Source organism: Python bivittatus, unplaced genomic scaffold (assembly GCF_059951505.1).
Source record: "Python bivittatus isolate LINGU-HERP-01145 unplaced genomic scaffold, Pbiv_v1 ctg000180_np1212, whole genome shotgun sequence".
Lineage (NCBI taxonomy): Eukaryota > Metazoa > Chordata > Lepidosauria > Squamata > Pythonidae > Python > Python bivittatus.
In genome coordinates this window covers 3,363,201-3,387,747 of record NW_028277047.1, presented here as the reverse complement: position 1 = coordinate 3,387,747, position 24,547 = coordinate 3,363,201, and the positions used below count along the sequence as shown (strand labels likewise).

Genomic DNA, 24,547 nt, shown 5'->3' with positions numbered 1-24,547 from the left:
TGGGAAGAGATTTTCCAAGGTCTGATTTTAAATTTCTTCAATGGGGTGTGCTCCAAGTACATGGAAATTATAATTTTCAGCATTCGCAGCCTGGGAGGACCACCTTAACAGAATTCTAATTATGCGTTGGGCAAATATATTGAAGCCAGAAAAAAAAATCCGAAGAGTCTGTCTCTTGAACATGCACAAAATTGGGGTTCAAACATCAGATTACACCATGGCCTGTTGAAAAACCAACACACGGCTGGGTTCACCCTGCAGGAGAACCCAGAATCGGACAAATGTGGCTGGGTGCTGTGTGTCAACCCAGCCACGACGTCGTTCCATGCCAGATTTTCTGTCCCTTTTATTCTGTGCTTGCTTTTTGGGCAGGATAAATAGAGCAGTTAGGGTTCTTTCAGCTGAGCATCATCCGGTTCCTTCATCATAAATCATTTATTAAATTTATATGCCACCCGTGGCATGTTAGAGCTACGTGACCTCTGTGAGTTTTCTTCGCAGCCAACAGCTTGGATGATTGATGCTGAATTTCCACTCGTAAACAGGTTTGTGCTTCATGTCCACCGATGTGCAGAGCAGGGTTTCCCAACCTCAGCAACTTTAAGAGGGTGGACTTCAACTCCCAGAATTCCCCAGCCTGTATGTGCGGACTTCAACTCCCAGAATTCCCCAGCCAGCATGCTGGCTGGGGAATTCTGGGAGTTGTAGTCTGCACCTCTTAAAGTTGCAGCTGTGCCCAGGAGAACCTAACTAGCCTAGGATGGTGTCCCACGTGAAGCCAAAGTCAGACAAGACCGTTTGGGCCATATTTGCTCAGCATCCTGGTCTGCCAGCCAGCTGACCCCATTTTTAGCCCTGCATGGCAGATTCTGGAGGGAGTCCACCCCCAGGATCGTGAGCTGCTGTGGTTTGCAGCCTGCTTATCCAGATGCACGGGGTCAAGATGCCTGCATCCTAGGTCAGCCAGTTGGAATTATAACAAAAAGGGAAAAAAGGGTTTTTGCAGGGGAGCCTCAATTTTGGCTATTTCTGAATCTTCAGCTGCGGAAGGACAAAGAGGGACCGGGATCTGTTGCAATGCGGACGTCCGGTATAAAAGCGAAAGCCACCGTCTGTTTAAAGTCTCGAGCAGCCTTCCCTTTCCCCTCGCTCCCATCTGCAAACGGCCCCCCCCTTCCCAGGAGCGATGGAGCCGTGTTTACTGCATTCATTTATTTAAATGTACAGCGCTCCGCTGTCCAGTTAGGGCAAAGCCGCGTTCCTCCGCTGCAGCTGGAAGCTGGATTCCCCGCACGCCGCTTCACTCGAGAACCGGAATTGCTTGGCTCCCACGCCAGGCACTGCATCCCTTTGGCGGGGCAAGCAGAGCGCCGCCGGGAAAGAAACCGCGGCGGCGTGGAGCGGGGGGCGGGGTCAGAGGAGAGGCGCGGCCACGCGTCGCCCCGCCCCTCGCCGTCGAGGCGGCCGTTGGCGCCGGCGCCATTTTGTCCGCCTCGGAGGGCGGGAAGATGAGGCGGAAAAGCGCCGCCGCCGCCGCCGCGCGCCGGAGCGGGAGGACGAGCCAGGCTCGTTAAGGCCCCGGCGGCGCGGAAGGCCTTTAAGGCGGGATGGAGCCCTCCGGGCCGCGGGGCCCGGCGGGTGTCGTCACGGGCCCGCCTACGCCGGCAGGGCAGCCCCGGGAGTACAAGCTGGTGATGCTGGGCGCCGGCGGGGTCGGGAAGAGCGGTACGTGAGGCGGGGAAGGGCCCTTCGGCGGCCCGCGGGACTCCCGGCCACCGGAGGCCCGCCGGGGGTCGCTCTCGAGCCCCCCTGAGGGCGGCCGCGGCGCACGAGGGTCTCGGGGGGCACTGAGGGAGGCGACCGCGGGCCCTGAAGGGGGGCCGGGGCGGTTAAACCCTGGCTTATTGCACAAACCAGGATGGATGGGCCCCCTAAGCCAGAGTGAGCCGGGTTCGCGCGACGCGCTAAATGAGAGCCGGGCAAACCCCTGTTTGGGCCGGGCGTGCTGCGAAGGGGGTTGCCTCGGTAAAATGGGAATTATGGGCTGAAGCCGTGCTTTATTCCCGAGATTAACAAGCCGGAAGCTTTTCATGATAGCCGTTTTTACGTACGGCCAGAAGACCTGAGTATTTGTTATTTGGGGCTGAAACCCTGCAATTGATTCCTGAGATTGACCTGCCAGAAGCTTTTTAGGATAACCGTTTTTATTTACAGCCGGATGACCTGGATGGATGGATAGATATGCATTCGATTTATATAGCCGCTCATCTCACATCTGACTCTGGGCAGCTGACAGTAAGATGGATAAAATATAGAATAGAAAACTAAAACACATCACAGCCAGGCATTATCCAAACAACTATCAACACGATCAAAGAACTCTCAACGGTTAATGTGTACACCGCCCAGAGTCGCTATGTGAGATGGGCGACTAGGTGAATGTAATAAATAAATGAAATAAACACAGCCAGGAGACAGGGTTTGACACACACACCAGCGGGGCCCCAGGCTTGGGCACAAAACCCAGTTTTCAAGGCCTTCCTCTTTAATTTTGCTTATTAATTTGGTAGGTTTGTATCCCGCCATTCAGGAGCAAAAAAAGGCATCTATGGTGTTTTTTCCTCCTCTTTTTCTCAGTGGGATTGTATGATTGCCTGCCCCAAATAGCGTTTTGCTGGGCTTTTTGACCAGATGAAAGATCTGCAAACTTCCGTCCATTCTTTCCCTTAGTTTTTATATCAGGGCTAATTCATATGGTGCTATATTCTGTTATTCCAAGATTTGGGTTATTCCTGGCCCTCCAGATGCTGCTGAGTTACAATTTCCAGCTTCTCTCCCCAGTGACCCTACTAGCTAGCGTTTCTCATATTTGGTTTGTGTTTTGAGCAAGAGAGGAGTCCCTGGGGGGAACTTTGACTCTAAATTATGTAGACTTCAAAGATCACGGCCCATGCTTTGAAACTGCTTGCAATGAACTACCAGCTGATAGAGCTCTAGAACTCAGACAAGATCTCAGTAAGATACTTGCTGATTATTAGTCAAGTTAAATTTGCGACCTCTCATCAAAATCTCCTAATGCAATGTCTCAAAGCGACCGCCACCTTCGCTGTTCTTGTCTGGTGTTAACCTGTTTGTTTCTTCCTTATAGCCATGACCATGCAGTTCATCAGTCATCGTTTCCCAGAGGATCACGATCCCACTATCGGTGAGTGGGTCTGGCTGCTGCTTCCCCCTTTTTTCTTTTTTGGTTACGGAGGCTTTGTCTAGCTGGGGTTGGTGGGAGTTCCAGCCTTTCTCAAATCATCCTGTAAATATGTGGGATTACAGTATCTGTGGATTGGACAGCTGGTTGGGAGTGAAGAGGTTCAGAGTCTGCTGTTTTTAAAGAATTTGGAGAAGTCCACCCTGGCTGTTGTGTCCTACCACATTGAAAAAGGCGCTCTGGGTTTTTTTTCCTCCCGCCTCCTTTTCTTGGCAAACTTCAGCTCACGTTCTTCTCGAGATCACTGTTAAGTTTGGGACGCGCCCTGCTTTTCATTACCCTTTAAGGCTGCACTGCCAGAAGTTGTCTCAGTGAATGGCTGAGAAGGCAGTTCTGATATGGCACTCTTGATAAGGAAAATGCCTTTCTCCAGGGACGGGTTGCCATAGAGGAAGAAAGGAACAGATGACTTTTGTGCCTGATCCAGCTCTGTGGGAGGAGCTAAGGATGAATGCTGAATAAAGAAACAGAAACTTGGGACTCAGGGAACTGTTATTTTCCATTACAGTAATTCAGAAATGTAGGGGTCAATACATCCACCACTACTACCACATGTGCACATAGAATCACAGAATAAGAGACCCCCAAAATACCCCAGAACTCAAACTGTCGACTACTGTATTTGATTCTGGGACTCTTCCTCATTCATATTGTACATGTATCTAATCTCTGGCAAGCCACCCTAAGCGTATCCCTTCATTTATGAAATGAAAATGGCACGGCATTTTGCAGAACAGAATGACTGAGCAGAGACTGAAGCATCTGAGAAGAAGGCTTAGTTCCTGAGTGGCTTGTGAGCCAAGTTTGCTGGTCTTCTCTGCCAGCTGCATTTGTTGTTAACCCAGATGGCAAAAGTGTTCCTGTTGATGTGTTCAGGGAAATTACGTTTGCACAAGGCCTTGAGCATATCTGTCCCTTAATGCAGCAGTTGCACATGTCTGTGTATTATGAAAAAGTTTGAAGGCACAAGTGTCTGGCTTTTTCTGAGTGTGTGTCTCCCTTTAGAGGATGCTTACAAAATGCGGATCCGGATTGATGACGAACCTGCTAATCTGGATATTTTGGACACTGCAGGCCAGGTATTTAACAACTACGCAGCCTTTCATGTTGTGTTTTTTTCGGTGCTTTAGTTGTTTTTAAACAATCCTCTGGGGGGTGGATTCATATAGCTTTGCATGGATAGCTGAAAGCAAATCTTTCTTTTAGTGTATTTATTCATCCAATTCATGGTTGAGACAAGGTTTGAACTGTAGACTTGTTTACATAGTTTGGCTTCTTATTTGTTATTAACAGTCATTCCATGGGACCTTTACTTACAACAATAACCCTCCAGATTATCCTGAAACCCCAGCTGTTTCTTGCGCATTGCTAACATCAGAAAGCTTACAGGAGCAAGCATGTGATGTGTCGAAACCTCTCTGTCCAGCAACCAAAAACCTACTTTCCCTCCCCCCACAGGCAGAATTCACTGCTATGAGAGATCAGTACATGCGAGCTGGTGAAGGGTTTATCATCTGTTATTCTATCACGGACCGCCGAAGTTTTCACGAAGTGCGCGAGTTTAAACAGCTCATCTACCGTGTCCGGCGTACGGATGAGACTCCGGTGGTTCTCGTGGGCAACAAGTCTGATCTAACTCAACTCAGGCAGGTAAAAAGCCTCGAAACTCACGCTAGCCTTATTGATTGGTGTGATTTGCAGAGCAGCAGACAAATGGAACTGTGCGTGTGTTCCCGATGAGAGGCAAGCAAAAGAATGTGAGGAAGCAGATTCCAGTAAGCTTTGTGGTGTGATATTCTCACCGATGGGTGGAGCAGAGAGAAGGTGTCTGTTAGGAAAAAAATTCTAAGAGGAGTCATTGTGAGAAAAGGCCTTCTGAAGAGACAGCTGTTAGAAAGCCACGTCATACAGTGATCCTGGAAAGTATTCTCTGCCTAGGAGGTGCAACTTGAGAAAATATGTGTGATAAATAACATGGGGTTTGTATAAATGTGGCTTATTGTAAAGGGAAGTGCTAGAGAAAGAGATGTCAGCCCCCCATGCTCTTAAATCAATAAATGCACATTTGCACATTTTGAGTGGCTTAGAAGTTGCCCAGATGTCAGGGATATCAGCACCAAGTAGAGTTTGTAGTGACTGAAATGGAAAGTGAAAAGAGGTGATTCAGAAGCCACAGTGATGCATATGCAGGACAGGAAGAGTCAAGGCAGATGTTTTACTGGTAAAATCATTTTTTTCCCCCTCACTGTTCTCACTTGTGCGTGCTTTATTGCTCTAAGGTCTCCAAGGAAGAAGGTTCAGCTTTGGCCCAAGAATTTGGCTGCCCTTTCTTTGAAACCTCCGCTGCCTTCCGCTACTATATCGACGACGTGTTTCACACGCTTGTCCGGGAGATCCGGCGGAAGGAGAAGGAAATCATCATGGCGTTGGAGAAGAAGTCTAAGCCGCGCCCAAGTGTTTGGAAAACCCTGAGATCTCCCTTCCGGAAGAAGAAAAATTCCGTAACCTGAAAGAAAGGGGTCCCTTAGCCAGAGAAGTGAGGAGCCCCACAGAGAGGCAAGGCAGCCGAGCAGCTTTTGAGCCTCTCTTTCTGCTGAGTGTGTGAACTGAACTACTGTTGTGTGCAAAACCCTGGAAGGCCATCCTTGTCGTGCTGCAGCGTCTGCTTCAAATTTCTGCCTACCAAGCTGGAGGAGGCTTGACAAGAAGCCATTGACCTAGAAACTCGTGAACCATCTTGGCAAACGAGTAACCACCTTCACGCCTCACGAGGAGGCTGACATTGCTTGATGCTGTTGCTAATTTTGTCCGGATCTGCGGGCCAGCGTTTCAGCCGCGGTTTGGAGGTTTACAGCTTGGCTTTTGAGGGTGGGACGCTGTTTAGAAGAAGCAGTTCAAATCCTTTAGGCTGTTGGGTGAGGCAAGGGGGCAGAGGGATACTGTAAACCAAGTTTTTAAATCTTTATTCAGTGTAAGGGATGCAAATGGACCTTGTTGCTGCGCGGGGCGGTTGTGCCCGTTCTGTAGTACATGCAGTCTTTACTGTTCTAGACTACGTTCTTCCTCTGTGGCAGCTTCTCTTTCTATTGCCACCTCTTGGAACTCCTTTAGAAAAGATGATTGCTCCCCTCTTCCCCATGCTTGTGTCTGAATGCAAAGGTGGGGCTAGGGGTTCAGTTGCAAAGTATTAACTGCATGTAGTTTATGCAACCTTGTTGGGGGCTCGGACCCTGATTCTGTAACTTAGGCAAGAGCAAGGGAGAGCCGTGGGTTGGGAAGTGACCCATCTTCTGAGGGATAACGCTGTGTGGCTGGTAAATGATAGGAAGGGGTTCCGAGAGGCAATAAGAGTGTGTGATTTGGAGCGTGTTGGAAAGTTGGAGAGTGGTAGGGCATGTCGTATTCAGTGATGAATTGGAATTGGGAGGTAGTTTGCAAACCTCGGGGGGAGGTACATACTTCGCTTGTGAAGAGTCCAGGGCCCAGTTTGTGGCCTCACTCATGAGGGGTGTTGGTAGCAGAGTCTTGAGAGCTATTGTGGCCATGCTGGGCTAAGGGCCCCAGACCACCTCATCTGCTTTTATTACAGCAATCCCCCCCCCCCTAAAAGCATTTGGGTCAAGTTTTCTCCTGGGGTCCCTTGTGGATGGGCACCGAAGTGGAGCCCACATGAATGAATATGGAAGATTTGGTACAGCGAGTTCTTTGTGCGGGATGCTTGCAAGGCGGAATGGGAGAGGCTCACCTTGAAATGGAGCAAAGGTTGGGTAGAAGGTAAGAGGAGTGTGTGTCTCAGAGGTCTTTCAATTGTGCAAGTTATAGTTAATCAGTCCCCCAGTCAGTCTCTTCAATTTTTTGAGCCTTGACAAAAAATAAATTGCTTTAAATTGAATTAACTCTTAAAAACCAGGGGTCTCCTGTCTTGGTGTCTTGCCTGGATCCCTTTTTTCCTGTCTAGTAGCCATGACACGTTGTGGGGCAATTTTTACAAAGCAAAGTATTGTAAGCTGCGTGTGTTTACAGGGGGGTCAGATAGGAAATACAACAGCCCCTTGCCAAGCTTCTTACTGTTCCATTTAAAGAATGACAGAAAATATGGAACTTATTACTTCCATAAGAGACTAAACAAGCATTAGACATTTCTTCTAGGTAAATTTTTTATTGCTCTTGGATTTCCAAATGTTACCAATTATAGTGTTTTATATATGTATGTATTTATAGACTCTTACTGCGAAGTTTGATAGTCGGGGAGGGGGAAAAAATCACATTCCATTTAACAAGGATTATTTTGAATGTATTTTATTGACTGTAGCAATATATGGTGTATTTAAAATTAGTAAATTAACTTTATGAACAATGCTGGATACTTTCCATAACTATTAATTTAGGAGCAGATTGAATCTAATTTTAATACGTTTGGTTTCATCACATATCTGTATAATGTGGTAGATATATCTTTTTTTTTTTAAGAGACTACAGTAGTTTGAGATAAATAACATAGCTAACATTTGTGGAAGGACGAGCCAGAGTTTCAATTCTGTTTTGTTTTCATTTTCAAGTTCTCATATTCAAGACAAAAATGACTTGAAACAAGTGTGAATTGTAGTGGATTCAAAGCCTGCTGTTTAAGCCAAACTGAAAACAAAAACTTCCTTAATTTGTGCCTTAGCAGAATACAGTATTTTGTGGTGCTAATGGTGAAATCTTTCTCCTGGCATGATTACATCTGAATATTAAGCACTTTCTTTGGACACAATTCATATTTTTTTATGGTTCACATATATACTGCCCTTGATACAATAAATATTTTTTTAAGCCTAAGCTTTTGTTTCTTTAACTTTAAAGTTGAAGATAAAAACATACGTTAGTGCTTGGAGTGCAAGGGAGTGGAATAAGAATTGTGAAATTGAGTTGCCATCCTGGGAATCTACACAACAAGAAGTTTAAAAATTAAAACTCAAGAATCAAACAATTAATTTGCCACAAGAAATTTTGTAGTCCTTTAGTAGACCTTTGGACATTGTTTTTGTAATTTCTAGTCAGCTATGCTATTTGGGGGATAATTTTATGCATCTGAACATCAAGTTGGGAAAATCAAGTGTTTTTGGCTGCTCTGGTGCAGATATATTGAAATTCTTGAAAAGTAATTAAGTAATTATGTTTCAGTCTAAAATACTTTCTATGCCAGTTGATTTCTTGGTAATTGGCTGTTTATAGCAACCTCGTAAAGAGCGAGTCAGCTGGAACCATTTTGTTTTAATTAAATTAAAAAGCTGTTTAAGAAATTGTTTTCCTTGTCAAGAAAATACCCATTATGGCATTTTATTATTTTTTTGGTCAACTACGGTGTACTTCAGCAGATACAGGAAGTATGTCTGGAGTTAAAGGGGTGTGTTTGTGCGTGCGTGTGCGCAGAATCACTGTAATCCTGTTATTAATAGTTGTTGTTTGCAAAGCTGTTCCTAATATTTAATGCCAGGGCGGTTGTAGTTCTTTTTTCTGTAACCGAGGGGTGCATCTGCCCCTTTGCAATCTGATATTAAACTTCCTCGTAGCTCAAAAGCCCGGAAGGTTTTTCCTGTTGTCTCCGGCGGAGGGGTGGAGGAAAAAAAATTGCATCTCTTCTGAGAGTTCGGTGCCTCTTGTCACGGTGGGGCAGCAGCGAAAGGATGAGGTAATGCCTTTGTAGCGAGACTGCGCACCCCGCGTGCAAGGGCACAATGGGTGGGAGAAGCTTTTATGTGATAACTGGTTGTGGCTGGAGCCAGCCGCTAGGTGGCATGCCCACGAGGCGAGCTGCAAACAGATCAGTGGCTTACCAGTCTTGCAAGCTAAGGAGAATACAGCAGGGTGGGTGGGAAAAGTAATAACTAAGCCATTGTTAGCCCGATCCCCAGTTCTAGCATGAAGAAAGGAGATAGGTGTCCCCCTTTTGATCTCCCCTGCAGCTAAATGCTTTAAGAGATCTACCGAGGGACTGTATTTGCAGGGCTGTAGATCATGGAGACAGGGTTATCCCCTTTGCTCGTTTTTCTGGATCGGCGTGGTACACTGAACCACAAAGCAAGTTGGGTTTATACAGGACGCTGGGCTAAAATGTTGGTTAGTTGGCGTGTCACGTGGGCGTGACTGATGTTCCAAGGGCAGCCGCACACTCAGTTTGCACAAGAGATCCTGACCCTGGCCGTTTTCTTTCTGGTGCAAAATTAGAAAAACTCAGTTCTTCCCCCACCCCCCAAGATTTAAGGTGGCTGATTTGATTTAGACTTAGTGTCGAGCGGAGTTAGCCATACTGGTTTGTCAACCAGAGGTTTTGGCTTCGCACAAACTGAGTCAAATGTGATTGATTCCACAAAACTGGCTAAATAGGTAGCGCAGGGATCCCAGGTTTGGGGGAGGCCGGCCTACAACGTGCATCTTCCCCAGCCCTGTTGGGAGTTACAAAATCAGCACCCCCTGTTGCCCCTGCACATTTTGAATGGCTAAGATCAATTTGAGCAATCAATAAATGTAAAGTGACTCCATCTTTATTTGAATGTTTGGGTGTGCATTAAAACAATGTTGACGTTACAGATAGCATTACATGTTTGTTAGGTTAGTATAACAGCATTATGCAGTTGTACATGGTTCCAGTTATTTTTTTTTCTTAAAATTTTTTCGTTTGTTTTTGTTTTGACACAAAGTTGTAACTTCTCCAAGTTTCGCTTTGTTTTAATTTTTTACAATAGACACAAGGTGGAAAGAAAAGGAGAAAGGGGAAGAGGAACTCAACAACAAGAAGAAAAAAAATGATTCACATCTGGGAAATTGTATGGCGAAGCAGCTCTCACAAAGCATTCCCATGTATGGTGATGGTGGTGGTTTTTTTAAAAAAAATCTGAACTCCTTCGTTTTCCCATTACTCCTGTGGAGGAATAGAACTGTTTCCATATGCCTGAAAAGCTGGAAGTGGGGAACCAAGGGTCCTCTGGATGGCTGGATTACAACTCCCATCAGCCTTGTCTATCTGACATGCCAGCACGGGTTCGGAGAAACCAGAGGCCAGCCGTCCCTGGCAGGTTCCACACCCCTGAAATAACCCTAAAACTATTTACCCTGAGCACGTTTCCTTGACAACTATTTCAGGCTTTAAAAAGCACGCATTTTGCTTTGAGTGCAAATGAGAAAAGACTTCTTAAATTGAACGGTGTTCAGCAATTAAAGTGTGGGGGGAGGGATTCTGGCCACAGACATTTTCCTACCCGAGGCAAAGATTTTGAACAGCTCAGGTCATGTGCACTGCTGGGTTAATCCCATTATTTATTTTACAGGAAATGGTTTTAAAGCAGCAACTGCCATTCAGGCATTTTACACCCACTTCAGAAAGGTATTTCTTTTGCCCCTAGACAAATGCCTAGACCATTGCACGTATGTACAAGCAAAGTTAATTCATCCAAATCGTACAAAACAGCAGAGGCTTAACCGAGACAGGGCAAGCAAAGAATCAGCAAGTCGACATCAGAATTTTTTTTTAAAAAAGGGAAGGGGGCACCCGAAGTCAGGAAGAGAAGCTGAATAGAACCAGTTGTGAATACCTGCAAAGACAGTTCATCACAAAACACGACTTTCATAGTGACAGATAAACTGCATTAAAAACTGCATCTCAATATTGGTAAGTTATGCTAATTTTTTTCTGTTTTTTTTTTTCTTTTTCTTTTTAAACGTCTGTATTCGGCATGCAATAGTGCGATTACACTGCTCTTATATATGTTTTGTGGTATTATTAAAATTAATGCACTCTTTTTTTTTCCCCCCACTTTTCGTAGCTCGGTTTGTAGAACCTTTGTGTGCGTGTGCGCGCGCCCTGTAAATGTTAATGTCACAACAGAGAACCAATCAGCTGCTTCTTATGGAAACTTTTAGTTCTACGACTAAAATAGAAGGTATGGGGGGGGAGTCAAGAGTCTCTTACGTGCACAGGTGTGAGTCAACACCCAGCGCCCTCCGCATACCCTGCTAATATTCACTCAAGCTGTGCCACTTTGCGATCTGCTTCCTGGGGCTCTCGCACACCTCCCGCCAGTGTTCCACTCCGCCCGCTGTGACACTGTGCGCCCCCAGGATCAGCCGCCCCACAACCTCATTTTTCGTGGTGCGGTCAAAGTCGATGACCAGAAACTCGATGCTGACGTCAGGGAGAAGATCGGCAGGGATGTCATAAATGAATGACTCGTTGAAGATGGGGTTCAAAGTGCATTTCTTGACGTGCGTTTTCTTTTTGGCAATACGCTTTCTGCCATAGTACACGTTGACCTTGACGTAGGGATCTGTTGAAGAGAAGAAGAAAAGGAGGCCAATAACACAGTCCAGTAACAAGGCTGTTTATCTGAGGAGCTCAAGACAGATGTAAGAGATTACTCAGTTTGGAGCTTATAATTTAGGGTCAGTGGCTAAGTAAGGATTTGGCTATGCAACAAGCATCAGATTCAGTCTTGCATCTTCAAAGATCCCACATTTATTCTCCCTAATCTTTCCTGCAGCAGGAAAGATCGGGATTGTTTAATCACATTTTCGGGCAATGTTTCTCAACCTCAGAAACTTGAAGTTGTATGGACTTCAACGCCCAGAATTCCCCAGCCAGCTGGGAAATTCTGGGAGTTGAAGTCCACATATCTTAAAGTTCCTGAGGTTGAGAAACACTGTTTTAAGGTTTTACAGCACCCTGGTTCTCCTTGATTCCTTTTGGTGGAAAACAGAAGAGCTCATCTCACTCAAAAATTGGGGGACGTGTTAAGTTTCCAGCAGGCACGAAGAAGGAACTTATTTATGGGACTCATATCTCACCTTGCAACCAGTGGCACTTAACTAACTTCTTTTTAACGTTAGCCACCCAAAGATGCTAAAGTTGTGAGATGGGCAGCTAAACAGATTAATAAAAGCAAGATCGACTAAAGGAATAGAATTAAAACAAATATGATTAAAAACACCAGTCAGTTAAAGATATTGACTGCGCTGTCAATTATCAGTAAATCCACTCAGGTATCATCCAGGTCCTTTCTAAATAAGGATGTTTTTTTCTTGTTGGTAGAAGGATTCTGAGAGAGGGCTGGTCTAACTCCCTTTGGCAGGGAGCTTCAACATCTGGAAGCAGCCACCAAGATTTGGCGATGGAGCCAAGAGCAGGGCTTCTTCTGAAGATGTTAATGAAGCTTCTCTTCTTCAGAGAACCTGGGCTCAAGTTGATTCATCCTTCCCTAACGCATTAAATAATATAATAATACAAAATATCATACAATGGGCTGGGGTCGAAGGGGTGTAAATCAACATTGCAGCAACCTGCTGAAAGTGCTTTTGAAAGGCATGTGAGGAAACACAAGGATGAGCTGAAGAAAATAGCTTCTACCTGAGAGGCCAGTGATGTCCATCTTGGGCAGCTGCCTTGCCTTCAGCACCATGACGGTCATCCTCTGGGTGACAGGCTGATAGGACAAGGATACCTGTAGCTCCCCTCTGCTGACACATTTCTGGAAAGAGAGGAGACATCACCTGATGTCCTGAATGACCACCTTACGTTATCCAAGGCTATCTGGCCAACTTCTTCAGATCTCCCACCAGCAATCCTGAGTCACTTTGACGCTCAAAGTCTGGATGGGCAACCATAGGAGAACATCTGCAGCTTGGGTAGGAGGGGAACCTGACAAGATCTGACCTCCACCCCATGTGCTCCAGCATTTTGTTCTCATGGTGGCCGCCCAGATGCATCTTTGGATAAGAATACCACAGCATTCTCTTGCTCACGTTCTCCCAAAACTAGCTTCTGATGCCAGAAATCAACTTATTGACCACTGTCTGTTGATGGCACCAGCCTCCCTGCGTTTCTCTAATCCTCTCAACGCTGTCCAGATGGAGGGTCATCTATCTAGCTCTTCTTTCTCTGCTACCCTGTTTCAATTTCCCAGGGTGTTCAACAGGCGAGGATTTTCAGCCCTCTGGAGAAGACCCAATGGAATCCTTGTTGAGTGTCTGCCTGTCCCAGAGATGCTCTTCTCCCACCATTTTGTCTGCCTGTTCCAAGCTTTTGGACCAGCAGGCACGTTCGGAATTTGGACAGCTTGGCCTGACCAGGGCTTGCCCGCTAAAAGAACCACATTAACAACTCACAACTGCAACTGAATCAGGAAATGAAATCAAAACCTAACACAACCGTTCACTCCTGTGCTGGTCACAGTGGTGATAACCTTTTCGATGGCTTATTCTCCATTCTCCATACCAATTTATCTTTGACCTGCTTAATTTTGACCCCATGCTGAGTTTGTCAAAGCTCTATTTGTCACTTTTTAGGAGTTTTTTCCATCGCCCCAGAACAGAGTTCCCAGCCTTCTTCCATCTGGCTACATACAGGATCTGACCCTTATTACCCAAAGGAGGTTCCCCTTCATGCCCAGTAAGACAAGGAACGAATCCAGCCCCAAAGACTGTGTTTACATCTCCCCCAAACTCAACAACAGGCACACATCCCAAGGCTTTGTGTTTTATCGAGCCTTTGCAGTGTCCTGTGAAAACTTAATCCTTTCTGGCTGTGCTAGCCGTAGGAAAGGAGGACATTTTGTTTTAAAAACTTACGGTTAAAGAATTTTTCATCTGGAAGAGTTTGGTTTTTTTTTTAAAGAAGGAAGGTGGGAGGGAAGGATCTGGTTTTGTCGAGTTCATCCGGCGGAATTAAACTGGAACCTTGCCGAGTGTTACAAAGCTGCTATTAATCCTGTGAATAGTGGCCACGTTGGCATGGTTTTGAGTGCCCTACATTCAGGGCTTAGCCAGTGCCCTGGCTTGAAGAGACGGCCCCCAAACGTAGTTTGGGTATTATCCAGCGAGACGCTCAAACGCCGCCCAGTGGCAAACTCCCCCTCCTCCAGCAGATGCCAAGGAGGCTTCGTTGCCCACGTCCATCATTTTCTTAACTTTTCACAGGGCTTAAAATCAAGAGAGGAAGCCGTTTCTGTTAGAGTTTGGGAAGCCAGATCCTTCTCCAGAAACACCTGGAGACTTGCCGCTGTACGGCACTGGAAGCTCGACAGACCTCAAGGAACGGATGCAAATCCCACTTCTTTTTCGCACCGAGCTTTCTGCGTCCTCCTCTGCACCCCAGCCCTCTTCCCAGCGGATCCGCTTTGCAAACCAAACCCAAACCCTTCCAGTTGAAACAGAAAGGTGCGTGTAAACGCGATGGCCTCGTTTGGCCTCCAAGACGGAGCTCTGATTGAGGCATGTTTCAAGCCCGGGAGCCGTTCAACAGAGCAAGCACCGAAGGCTGCTGTTTTATCAAGAGCGGTCTTCTCCAGATGTTGGCTGAGGGTTCTGGAAAAGGCAGGAGAAAGACTCAGGGTTGGGGAAACCTGTCTGAAAATTTGGAGGAGGCTAAAGGTGGCCTTGATGCAATGAAAGGAATCTTCTGCCCATGGCTTGCTACAGTGCTATAGATGTGTGTCAGTCCTTTAAGAAATTAACAAGGGAGTAAACGTGACAGTCATTCTAACTATGGTAAATTGCACCTTATCTGAAGGTACAGTTGACTTGATTAACAGCAATCCTCCCTAATATTAATATTTCTCTTCTAAGGATTTTTCTGGCTCCTCCTGAGAGCCTTCGATCTGGATCCAGGGGGCTAAATTGTAGGCCTGAAAAACCCACTGCTGTTTTCCTGTTCACTGCCTGTTCTGTCTCCTTTCCCTGTTTTTTTTTTTAAAAAGCTTGTTTAATTTCTTTTTCTCACAATTTGGTTACGCTACGAGATCATCAGCTGCCCTGGGTGCTCCCAACAGTAAGGGAAGGGTACGATCACAACTGAAAGAAAAGAAGGTGAAGCTCTTTTTTTTAAAAAAAAAAGTTATTTAAAAACTTGTATTCTGGCATGCTCCGCCAGCCCCAAATGATTGCTCGCCGGCGGGTCGGAGTCATCAAAAATAAACACGCTCATAAATTTGGGGTTAAATTATGTAAATTAAGCAACGTATATCATACGCGGAGCCGATTAGCGGATTTAATTGGGGAGGGAGAGAGGAGCCGCCGCATCTCTCAACCCCCGCTAATTAACACAAGCACACTTCGCTTAATTACGGATCCAAGTCTGAATTGCAGCCCAGGCTTTTAACAGCTGTGCCGCGTGATTTTATCTGAAAAACAGCATTCTCCCACCGTTCTAGCCACGCTTGGGACGTTAACCTTGCAATTCCTACAGAGCCTTCTTGGAGGAAAACCCTCGCGTCGGACTCCCACCCCGAGAGCATCACGGCTTCAGAAAACCTCGAGGTCCTGGGCGTTGACTTCTCCCTCCCCCAGCTACAATTCCATAGAGGCAATTGGTGCAATCAAGACACGGTGTTGTTATTTTCCTGCAGCGGCCTTTGGGCTAGGTGGGGTTGGACTACGGCATCGTTCTCCCGGGGACGATGGGGATTCTAATCCCAGGCAGGACCACTTTGCAGAAAGCTCTGTTCGGGACTGAGGACTGTACAGTGCTCGAACGACGATTCTCCTTTTTTTTTTTTTTTTGCAATCTTAGCATCTGTTCCAGGCAGCGTTCGGTTTTCCAAATGCTGACCTGGCTGATTGCTCCTGATTGCATTCGAGGCTTTTGAGCCTGCTGACCCCAATCCTTGTTCTAAATTCTGTTCTCAGCAAAGCCCGTTTGTGTTATTGCTCATGACTGGGGTGGGGTGGGACAGCAATTCTATTGCCCAGAATAGCCCTCCTTACGGGTGGGTTCCAGACGTCTTAAAAATACTACAATCCCTCTCGGCCTTAAACTATAACTCCAACCTTCCCCAGCCCGTTGGAGTTGTAATTGGGACTAGCCAGGGGGCACCGGAGTGAGGGGAGACTGAGATCCTTCAAAAGGATCAGGGTTTTATTTGAAAAATCACAATCCCATTTAATGGATTTAGCCCCCCACCCAAAAAAAAAGGGGGGGATTGGGCACTCGAAAGACTAAAAGATTTATTATTCCATTACCTTTTGTGGATCTGATGACAGCGTGATCCCCAACCCCTGATATTGCTGAGATTTAACTCGACTACACCTCTAGAAATGCCATACGTCAAAAACCTAATGCATACTTAATGAAGCCAAGGCATAATTTGGATTGATCCGTAGTAACCGCAATGGCCGGCAGACAGGTCTGATTCTCTGTCCCACAGGATAGGCTTTGCTGCGTGTCTGCCCCACGGCCTTGGCAACACGCTCCCAGATTTTTAGATGTGATTGCTACCTCCAAAAATCTTTGCTCTGTGAGTTTTGCCCTCCTTGGTGCTGGGAAGAGAAAGTGCTGTTCGCTCGTCCAGAAAGAATCCGATGAGAATGATTACAGATCGTCCTTATCTTAATTAAATAAGGATGCTTCTCAACTTGGTCCCCTGCACCGGGCAAACTTTCTGGGAGCGAAGAGGCAAAATAAGCCTTATGGCTTCTTTTGCCTTCTTCCCTTTCAGTCCATCTTAGCTTGCTCCATCCATTTCCACCTTTCAGATCCTAATCTGCTTGCTCTGGACTTGTCAGGGCTAGAAATGAAGCGTCCACTTCAACGTTGCTAGGCTTTCACTCCAAACCCTCTTCCTTCCTGCTGAAGAGCCAAAAAGCTACGACTGCCTTCCTTCCTTAACGTGATGTGTCAAACTACAATTCCCCTCATTCCCTAGCCAGCCTAGCCCCCAACGAGAGCTGAAATCGAACCCATCTCCCAGGTTCCATGCAGAGAACAACCTGTAGGTGAAACCTGAAGACCAAGTTTCCATACCTGTATGTTCCTCTTGATGATCTCCCTGGTTAGGTGGACTTTCCCAGTGCTTGGGTCCACCCCTGCGAGTGGCACCATCACCTCTCCGATGACATCATCTCGAGAAAAGCGGTCAAAACTTAGCACTAGGAAGTGAAGAACCAAATCCTGCAGCTGGCTGTACGGGATTCCGTAAAAGGTGAAGGTCTCGTCGAAGACGGGATCCAAGGTCTTCCGAAGAACGCGTGTCTTCACTCGGTGCCTCTTGTCCGGCAGGATTGTCATCTTGATGTAGGGATCCGACCCTTGATTGTGTTCATCCATCACTGGCAAGCCGTGGGCTTCTTGGATAGTCACCACGAGGGCTTTCTTGGGAAAGTTGTAATCCACAGAGAAGGTTAGGGTTCCTAGCATGATCTCCTCTTCTGGAGAAGACAGTGAGGAAGTCTTGCTACCCGCCGGGGTCAAGCTTTGATTGGGACTCAGTTCTTCTCCATATTCTACTTTGATTGGGAGCTGGTTGACGCAAGAAGTTGCATTTAACCCATTGGACGTTTTGTCAGAGCTCACCAACCCGGCTTCGGCTGCATCCACCAGAAGGTGACCGTTCCCGTCTTTCCTGGCAACGCCCTTCTTGTCTCGCCGGATCCGTATGATTTTTTTCTTGTTACTCAGTGTCTCTGGGTAGATGCTGATTCCTTTCAACATGTGGATGAACTTGTAAGGGGGACTCTTCTGCTTCTTCTCCAACTGCTGGTGGCAACAGGTCCACACAAACACCGTCACAGAGACCGACACCACTAGGACGGTGGCACCAATGAGACCAGCCACAATTGGGGAGACATCTGGGGAGGCAGAAGCGGGGAAAGGATCAGGAAAAAACCCTAGGGCCACCCCACCTGCCAGATGTGAACAGGTGCAGGCCAAAAGCCCCCTCCTCTTTATAACTCAGTCATTTGCATGTGAAACCTCCCCATTGCAAATGCAGCTTGGGAAGGACAGATCATAAACTTGGGAAATCTACTGCCAAGTAGGGCAGATAAACCTGCATTCAGTCAAGCAACTGTCTAAGACAGCTGTCTTTTCCTCTTTCTGAGTACTTAATATAATTTGAGGATTAGAGGAGATGCCTCGCACGTGAAAAGTCATATTACTGGAGCTACACGGAGCTACTGTCTGTCTTGATTCAAGGCAGTGTTTCTCAACCTTGGCAACTTTAAGATATGTGGACTTCAACTCCCAGAATTCCCCAGCCAGCATGCTGGCTGGGGAATTCTGGGAGTTGAAGTCCATATATCTTAAAGTTGGTTTAAGGAAACTTCCTTATATAGGATGGTGGGCACTGCAATCATTAAGATTCCAGTCTTCCTGCCTGTGAACAATTCAATTGTTCTGAAAGGATCCTCACTTCCAGAACAATTGATGAAGCTTCAAAAAGAAATGTTGGAAAATATATAATGGCTCTACACGTCATCCCCAAATACCCAAGGCTCGGACATTCATGCCAAAGCGTGTGACGGTTGTAGCCGTGCAACACGCTTAACCCCGGGGAGTTTCGAACCGAGCATCTGCATTTGCACCAGGTGCTGTGTCTGGAACGTTTGGACTGTAGTTTGCTTTGCTTAAAAAAAAAAAAAGGCTTTGCAAACACTCAGTTGGTTTATAGTTTAGGGTAGTAGGATCATCGATACAATGAGTTAACCAGGTTTCGGACACCGAGAGACCAGCCGGTTAGATGGTGAGGTCGGTCTGCGGCCAGCCTAGCAGGAACGCACATGTTCGGGAGGCCGATTAATTTAAACATGCCTGCAATGTCTGCTGAGGATTCTAGCTGCCAATGGACTCTAGGAGCTGTTCATCTCCTTGATCCCTTGTATTTTTGCCTTTTTCCTAAGCTAGTTTGGCATTCCGGCTTCTACCAACACAAACAAGGATCCCACTGTCAATTCCATGGGTGTTTCCGCATAAAATTGCCTTGGAGAGCAAGCGATCCTCTGCTCTTAAGTAACTCTTCGCCCACCGTCACCCCAAAACACTGTTTGCATCAACTAAACCACGGTTCCTCAACTTTGGCAACTTTAAGACGGGTGGACTCCAACTCCCAGAATTCCCCAGCCAGCCTTGCTGGCTAGGGAATTCTGGGAGTTGAAGTCCACCCGTCTTAAAGTTGTCAAGGTTGAGGAACCCTGAACTAAACCCACTGGCTGTTTATACACATAAACACACCATTCTCCCACCGTTCCAACCATGGTTGGGACGTTAACCTTGCAATTCCTTGGTTGCTAAATCTTAATTCCAGATGAGCAAAACAAAATGGCTGAGTTTAGATCATCAAGAATGCCCTAAGAAATAAGCCACCTTAGGGCAGACGGATTGCCCGGTTCACACAGCCTAAAAGAACAGCTGGATTTCCTTCAAGACGCTGGACCCCAGACCAGCCAATCCCCTTTTAGTCTGGTCCAGGAGGTGGTGTGAACCTGAGGTTGACAAAACACCCTTGCCCTTTTCTCATAAGATGCGATACCCAAACCGACCTGATTACGGTGGAATAACAGCCTGGTTCACCCAGCCTGCTAAATTAAGGGTTGGGTTTCCTGCAAGATGTTAAACTACAAACCCCACTTCAGCCTCATCTAGGGTTAGGGACCCAGCCAACATGGGGAAGAACCATAATTCAAGATCGACCTGGGTTTGAACCCAGACTAAGTAGGTTTTGCAAAGGGAGTCTGTTCTTGGCTACCTTGATTAGGAAGTAAATGGGACAGGGATTATAGACCAACATTTTCAGAGTCATCTAGGGGAGAATAGATGTACTTTTGCACTCTGTATTGAACTCAGAGGGTGTTATTTCTTGAACAGCAAAGATTTTGCTGTTATCACCGAAGATAAATTCCTTGTGTATGTTTTATACTTGGCCATTAAAAGTATTGGTATTATTTCTTGAAAAGATCTGCACGTCTGTCCATCTTAGAGCACAACTCTGGGCGTGTCACCACCATGATAAACCCCCCAAAGCCATAAAAACAAAGCCTAAAAGCTCAAAATAGCCAACCACCATGGATTGAATGCAGAAGACCTCAGAAATAACACAGATAACACTAGGACGGCCTCTGTCTTCTCTTTCCCCCTTGCAGTCCCTTCCGCCCCATTGGCACCCTTCCTTTTCCGTGTGTTTTTGTTGGGGAGGAATTTGGCCGAAGAAGAAGTAGAAAAAACTAGGAGAAAATCTCACCAACAGGGCCAAGGCATTGCATATAAAAAAGACTTCCATGGAAGCCGCTGATCTTTTTCATTTTTCTGGTTCTATTGCCCATTGCAAAAAGACCCAGCGGAGGGCAGACGAAGATCTCTGTTGACTTGCATGTATGTAATATTATTCTGTTCCTTCTATTTCTCCTACCCTGGTGATAAGAGTTGCTGGCGCCTTTCCCCACCGCCTTCCCCAAAAAGAAGACATTTATTCTGTAAGCTCCTGGAGGCAGCGATCGCTCCTGATAGGCCAGATCCCAGGAACATATTCAGGAGCATATGATCATAAGTAGACTTGCAATGTGATAGACCTTCCACTTCATTTCATTTTCCCCTATTTCCCCACCATCCCAGCAGCCAGACAATATTCAGTGGCCACGTTCTGCCCTTGCTGGATTGTTTGGGGGGCCTTCTTCTCTATAGGTATATGTAAGATCTCTACATTTTATATACTTTGCAAAACCTCCATGAAATCGGATCTCCCTCTCAGTTAAAAGGGGAACAGAACAGCAGAAGCAGAAGAACTCTTAGGTAGACAATGATGTTCCTCAAAGAAACATCAGGTCTAGGAGACAGCTTGTTCCTCCAACTGGGCCTGTTTCAAAACCATGCTGGACTACAAAACCCAGTGCCATTGCCCAAAACAGCCTGATAGTTGGCATGAAATGCCCTCTACTCCTTCCAGGAGCAGGAAAACCCTTGGGTCTGTAAGCTCCAACCACACTCCAAATTAGACACACAGGCTTGGACCAAACCCTTTAAGAAGTTTTGATGTTCTGCATAGTAGAAATGTGTATTTCTAACCGAATAATGCAGATGAGTATTTTCAACCCTGTTTATTCTCTGAGTAGCTAGTCATTGGCAAAGCAGGGGATTTTTGTCCTTGTCTCTGTGCACCAGAATCAAAATGCATCTTAACCCCATGTTCTACCTTAGGGATTGAAGGTGTCAAGAAAAATTATGCAGCTTAAGGGATTTTCCTCCAAGGCATAGTGGGACAATTAGGAAAAAAAACTTGTTTTAAATAATAATAATAATAATAATAGGGTTTTGTTAAAACTTGGTTTTAAATGAAAAGAAAAGGATTTTCAAAAAGAGAAAAAACTGCTCGGGAAAATGCATCACTGAAATCAAAACCTCCCTCTGGCCATGTTCACACGTCGTCCAAAATGTGGTTTGCTTGATTTGGGGTTGGCAGGGAGGTCGTCTGAACCCAGCCTGTCTGGTTTGCACATCCATGTTTACGGCTCAGCATATTGAGTGAACGTAGACAATGTCACTTTATTAATAAACCATGACTTAGGATCGAGTGCTGACCGAGTCACTGTTTCTATGAAATGGATAGGCGAAATGAGACATGAGGTACTTCTCCAAATTTGAAATGGGGTTTTAGGAAGGCAATGAGAAATGCTAAACGATTCTTTTCTGGAGCTTGTTTTAGTTCCTTCATTTCTTGCAAATCTGCAATTTTTTTCATCAACGAATGAGGGTGTTTCTTTTTTTTAAAAAAAGAAGAATAAGTTTCTGTTCTTGACAAACAATCGTACAGATGTGCCAAGCTCCAAGCCAGCTGCACGTATTTGAGTTATAATCCCCACAGTGATTTTCTGTGAATGAATGGTCCAATCTCCTTTGGTATCTGTATGCGGAGGCCAGGTTGGGTGTGTTTTGGCGAGAATGATGGAACAAGTTAGAGCAGCGTTTCTCAACCTCGGCAACTTGAATGTGTGGACTTCAACTCCCAGAATTCCCCAGCCAGCAGGCTGGCTGGGGGATTCTGGGAGTTGAAGTCCACACCTCTTAAAGTCGTGGAGATTGAGGAACACTGTTTTAGGGAGCAACCAGAGATATAACACAACAACCCAGGAGCGTTTGGATGTATTTTAAGGGGTCTGAGAAATCAATCGCCTCCACAATGTTTTATTTTTTCATGTTTTCTCTCTGAATCCTAGCTGGAAAGTTTGCTTAACTTGGTAAGGAAGATCCGTCTAGTTACGGTGGAGCTGGACCTCGTGGTCCGTGACGGACAGGTGGAAGAGGTGGGCGGGTCGGTGGGCAGTCCCTCGGAGTTGGGCGGCTAATAAATTTAAATAAATAAATACTAATACTAATAATGGTGAGGAGCCACTTAAAGGCCCTCCTGAATTAAGGGGAAAAAAATCACAGCGGGCTAGATTAGCAGTCTCCCAACGGGAACCCCCCTGGGCACGTCAGGCGCCTGCCGGCTGGTTCGGAAGTTGCATTCTGCCTCGGGCAAATGCTCCTGGGGGCAATTAAGGGTGGGGGTGGGGAGGGGGTCAGGACTGCGGGGGCATCAGGAGTCGGAAAGTTGGGTGGGGGGACAGAAATGCATGGATTGCAGCCGCTGGGATTGGCCTCACCCCAACATCACCTCCCTCCCCACACTCCAGGCCCAGATCCTTCAACAATGGCTGTCAAGGGAAGGTGGGGGACACACACACACACACACACACTCAACAAACAAAGGCTTTTCCTGTTTTTTCCCTGCCTCCCAAGCTACTAGGGGCCGGGGCGCTGCCTGGCCCAGAATAGACATCACGTCATCCCGCCTTCTCAGAGCCCCCGCTCAGCACCTGCCCCCTCCTTCCACCAGCACCCCCCCCAAGGGAGGAGATCCATCCAAAAGGGGATTGGCTTGCCCCCCTTCCGGGCTCGGCAACTGTGGGATCGGCCTCTCCTGCTCCCCTAGCCGGGCACGCCCGTGGGGGGGAGAGCAGGGCAATGAAGGGACAGCACCAAGGACCTGGGAGGCCGCAAGCCATAGGCATCACCCTTATTTGGGGGGGGGGGGGTTGGAGTTGGCCTGGCGTGCATTCGGACTTCCTCCCCAGTTGGGAATCTAGGGCGACTGGGTGGACGATGAACTCAGCTGGAAATGCAGAAGGGGAGGCTGGCATGGCCAATGCCCAGCTGGCCAAGGGGGAGTTCTTCCACATCATGATGCTTTTCTGCGTTGAACGGCACCTTAATAATGACACCGCAAGGGGTACGGTGGGAAGCAAGGATTGGGTTGAGGGGGGCTTCCTTCTAGGCGGGCAGGCCGAGGGTGCGGGAGACGTCTTCGGTGGTGGGGTCCTCGGATTGTGCAGGGCTCTGTGTGGGTGGGTGTTTCAGAGCCCCCTCCTCTCTTGCTCCTGCCGGATCAGCCCGATCCAAAGATGCTCAGGGCAAGGGAAGAGGGCAAGGAGAGAGCCCTGCTCGCCAGCGGTTGGCATCGCCTTTGCGTGGCTGGTCCTGCCGGCAGGGGCCCAGCGGGGGGGGCGGGCGGGCAGGCCGTTGTGCGACACCGCGGTGGCTGATCGGGCCCAGGGTTATTACTGGGGGGAGGGGGGTCCGGGGATCCGGCTCCTGCTCCAGAGGCCAGGGAGGCTGCCCGGGCTGGGCACGGCGGGTGCAGCGCCAGCGGAGGGGGCCGGCCTAGGGCGAAGGCCCGGCGTCGGCGCCTTGCCGGGGAGGGGGCGCGAAAGCCGCGGAGAAGAGGGGCATTGCGCAGCGGCTTTTCTTCCCGGCGCACTCACCGAAGCTGGGGCGGACGCTGGCGATTTCTGCCATGGCGGCCGGGGGGGCGGCGGCGGCGGCGAGGGCGGCGAGGCGCGGCGCGGCGCGCAGGAGGTCCCCGTCGGCGGGCGCGGCGCTGAAGATGCTCTCCGGCTCCCAGCGCGATGCAGGCGCTGGCGACTGGTCCTCCGGCTGCCCGAGCTCCGCCCCCTTCGAACGAAGCCCGGGCAGGCCCCACCCCTTTCGAACGAAGCCCGGGCAGGCCCCGCCCGCGCCGAACGGAGCGCGCTCGCCTTCGCCGGGCTCCGGAGCCGCCCGAGGGTGACTGAGCAGGCGGGGGGGGGGCGGTTGGGAGGTCGCTGCGGGGCGGAGGATTGCAGTCTGGGGGGGGGACCCAAATGGGCTGGCTGGAGATTGAGCACCCTTTGGAGACAAAACGCCTATTTCTAATAGCCGTTCCCCGGTTGCCTTGCAGTCAAGAACTTTTTTTTGGAGCTCGGTCTGGGTTTAGGGCATTCCCTGGCAGTTGTTTTATTTTAGCTGGAAGCGTAGAGGAATTATGTGTGTTTTTCAATAAAGAAGGATCCTGTATAGGCAGGAAATACTGTATCTGGTCTCGCACGAAATGCATACTCCGGCCACCACCGGTTCACATTAGGCTGGGTCAAGAGCTCGAGGAAGGTTTTTTTCCAGGTCTGAGGATCAGGTGGTATTATTATTATTATTATTATTATTATTATTATTTCAATTTTGGGCAATGCAGTGTA

At 47.5% G+C, this 24,547-nt stretch overlaps 2 protein-coding genes across 3 annotated transcripts; one reads left to right on the top strand and one right to left on the bottom strand.

The window, feature by feature from the left end:
* The first annotated feature begins 1,451 nt into the window (after positions 1 to 1,451).
* Positions 1,452 to 7,763, top strand: RIT1 (Ras like without CAAX 1). The gene is made up of 5 exons (XM_088137303.1): positions 1,452 to 1,725; positions 3,149 to 3,205; positions 4,268 to 4,341; positions 4,721 to 4,912; positions 5,542 to 7,763. Exons 1-5 carry the CDS (start codon positions 1,608 to 1,610, stop codon positions 5,770 to 5,772), a joined length of 672 nt encoding a protein of 223 aa, XP_087993429.1. The 5' UTR covers positions 1,452 to 1,607; the 3' UTR covers positions 5,773 to 7,763.
* Positions 7,764 to 9,759: 1,996 nt separating this feature from the next.
* On the bottom strand, positions 9,760 to 24,097 carry SYT11 (synaptotagmin 11). 2 transcript variants are annotated; one of them, XM_088137302.1, is made up of 4 exons: positions 23,801 to 24,097; positions 17,034 to 17,857; positions 12,645 to 12,765; positions 9,760 to 11,568 (listed from the first exon to the last, which is right to left on the bottom strand). In XM_088137302.1, the coding sequence occupies exons 1-4, from the start codon at positions 23,832 to 23,834 to the stop codon at positions 11,258 to 11,260; spliced, it is 1,290 nt and encodes a 429-aa protein (XP_087993428.1). In that variant the 5' UTR covers positions 23,835 to 24,097; the 3' UTR covers positions 9,760 to 11,257. The 2 variants fall into 2 exon arrangements, with proteins under 2 accessions (XP_087993428.1, XP_087993427.1); XM_088137301.1 differs by having other exon boundaries at positions 12,642 to 12,765; positions 23,801 to 24,096.
* Positions 24,098 to 24,547: the final 450 nt, after the last annotated feature.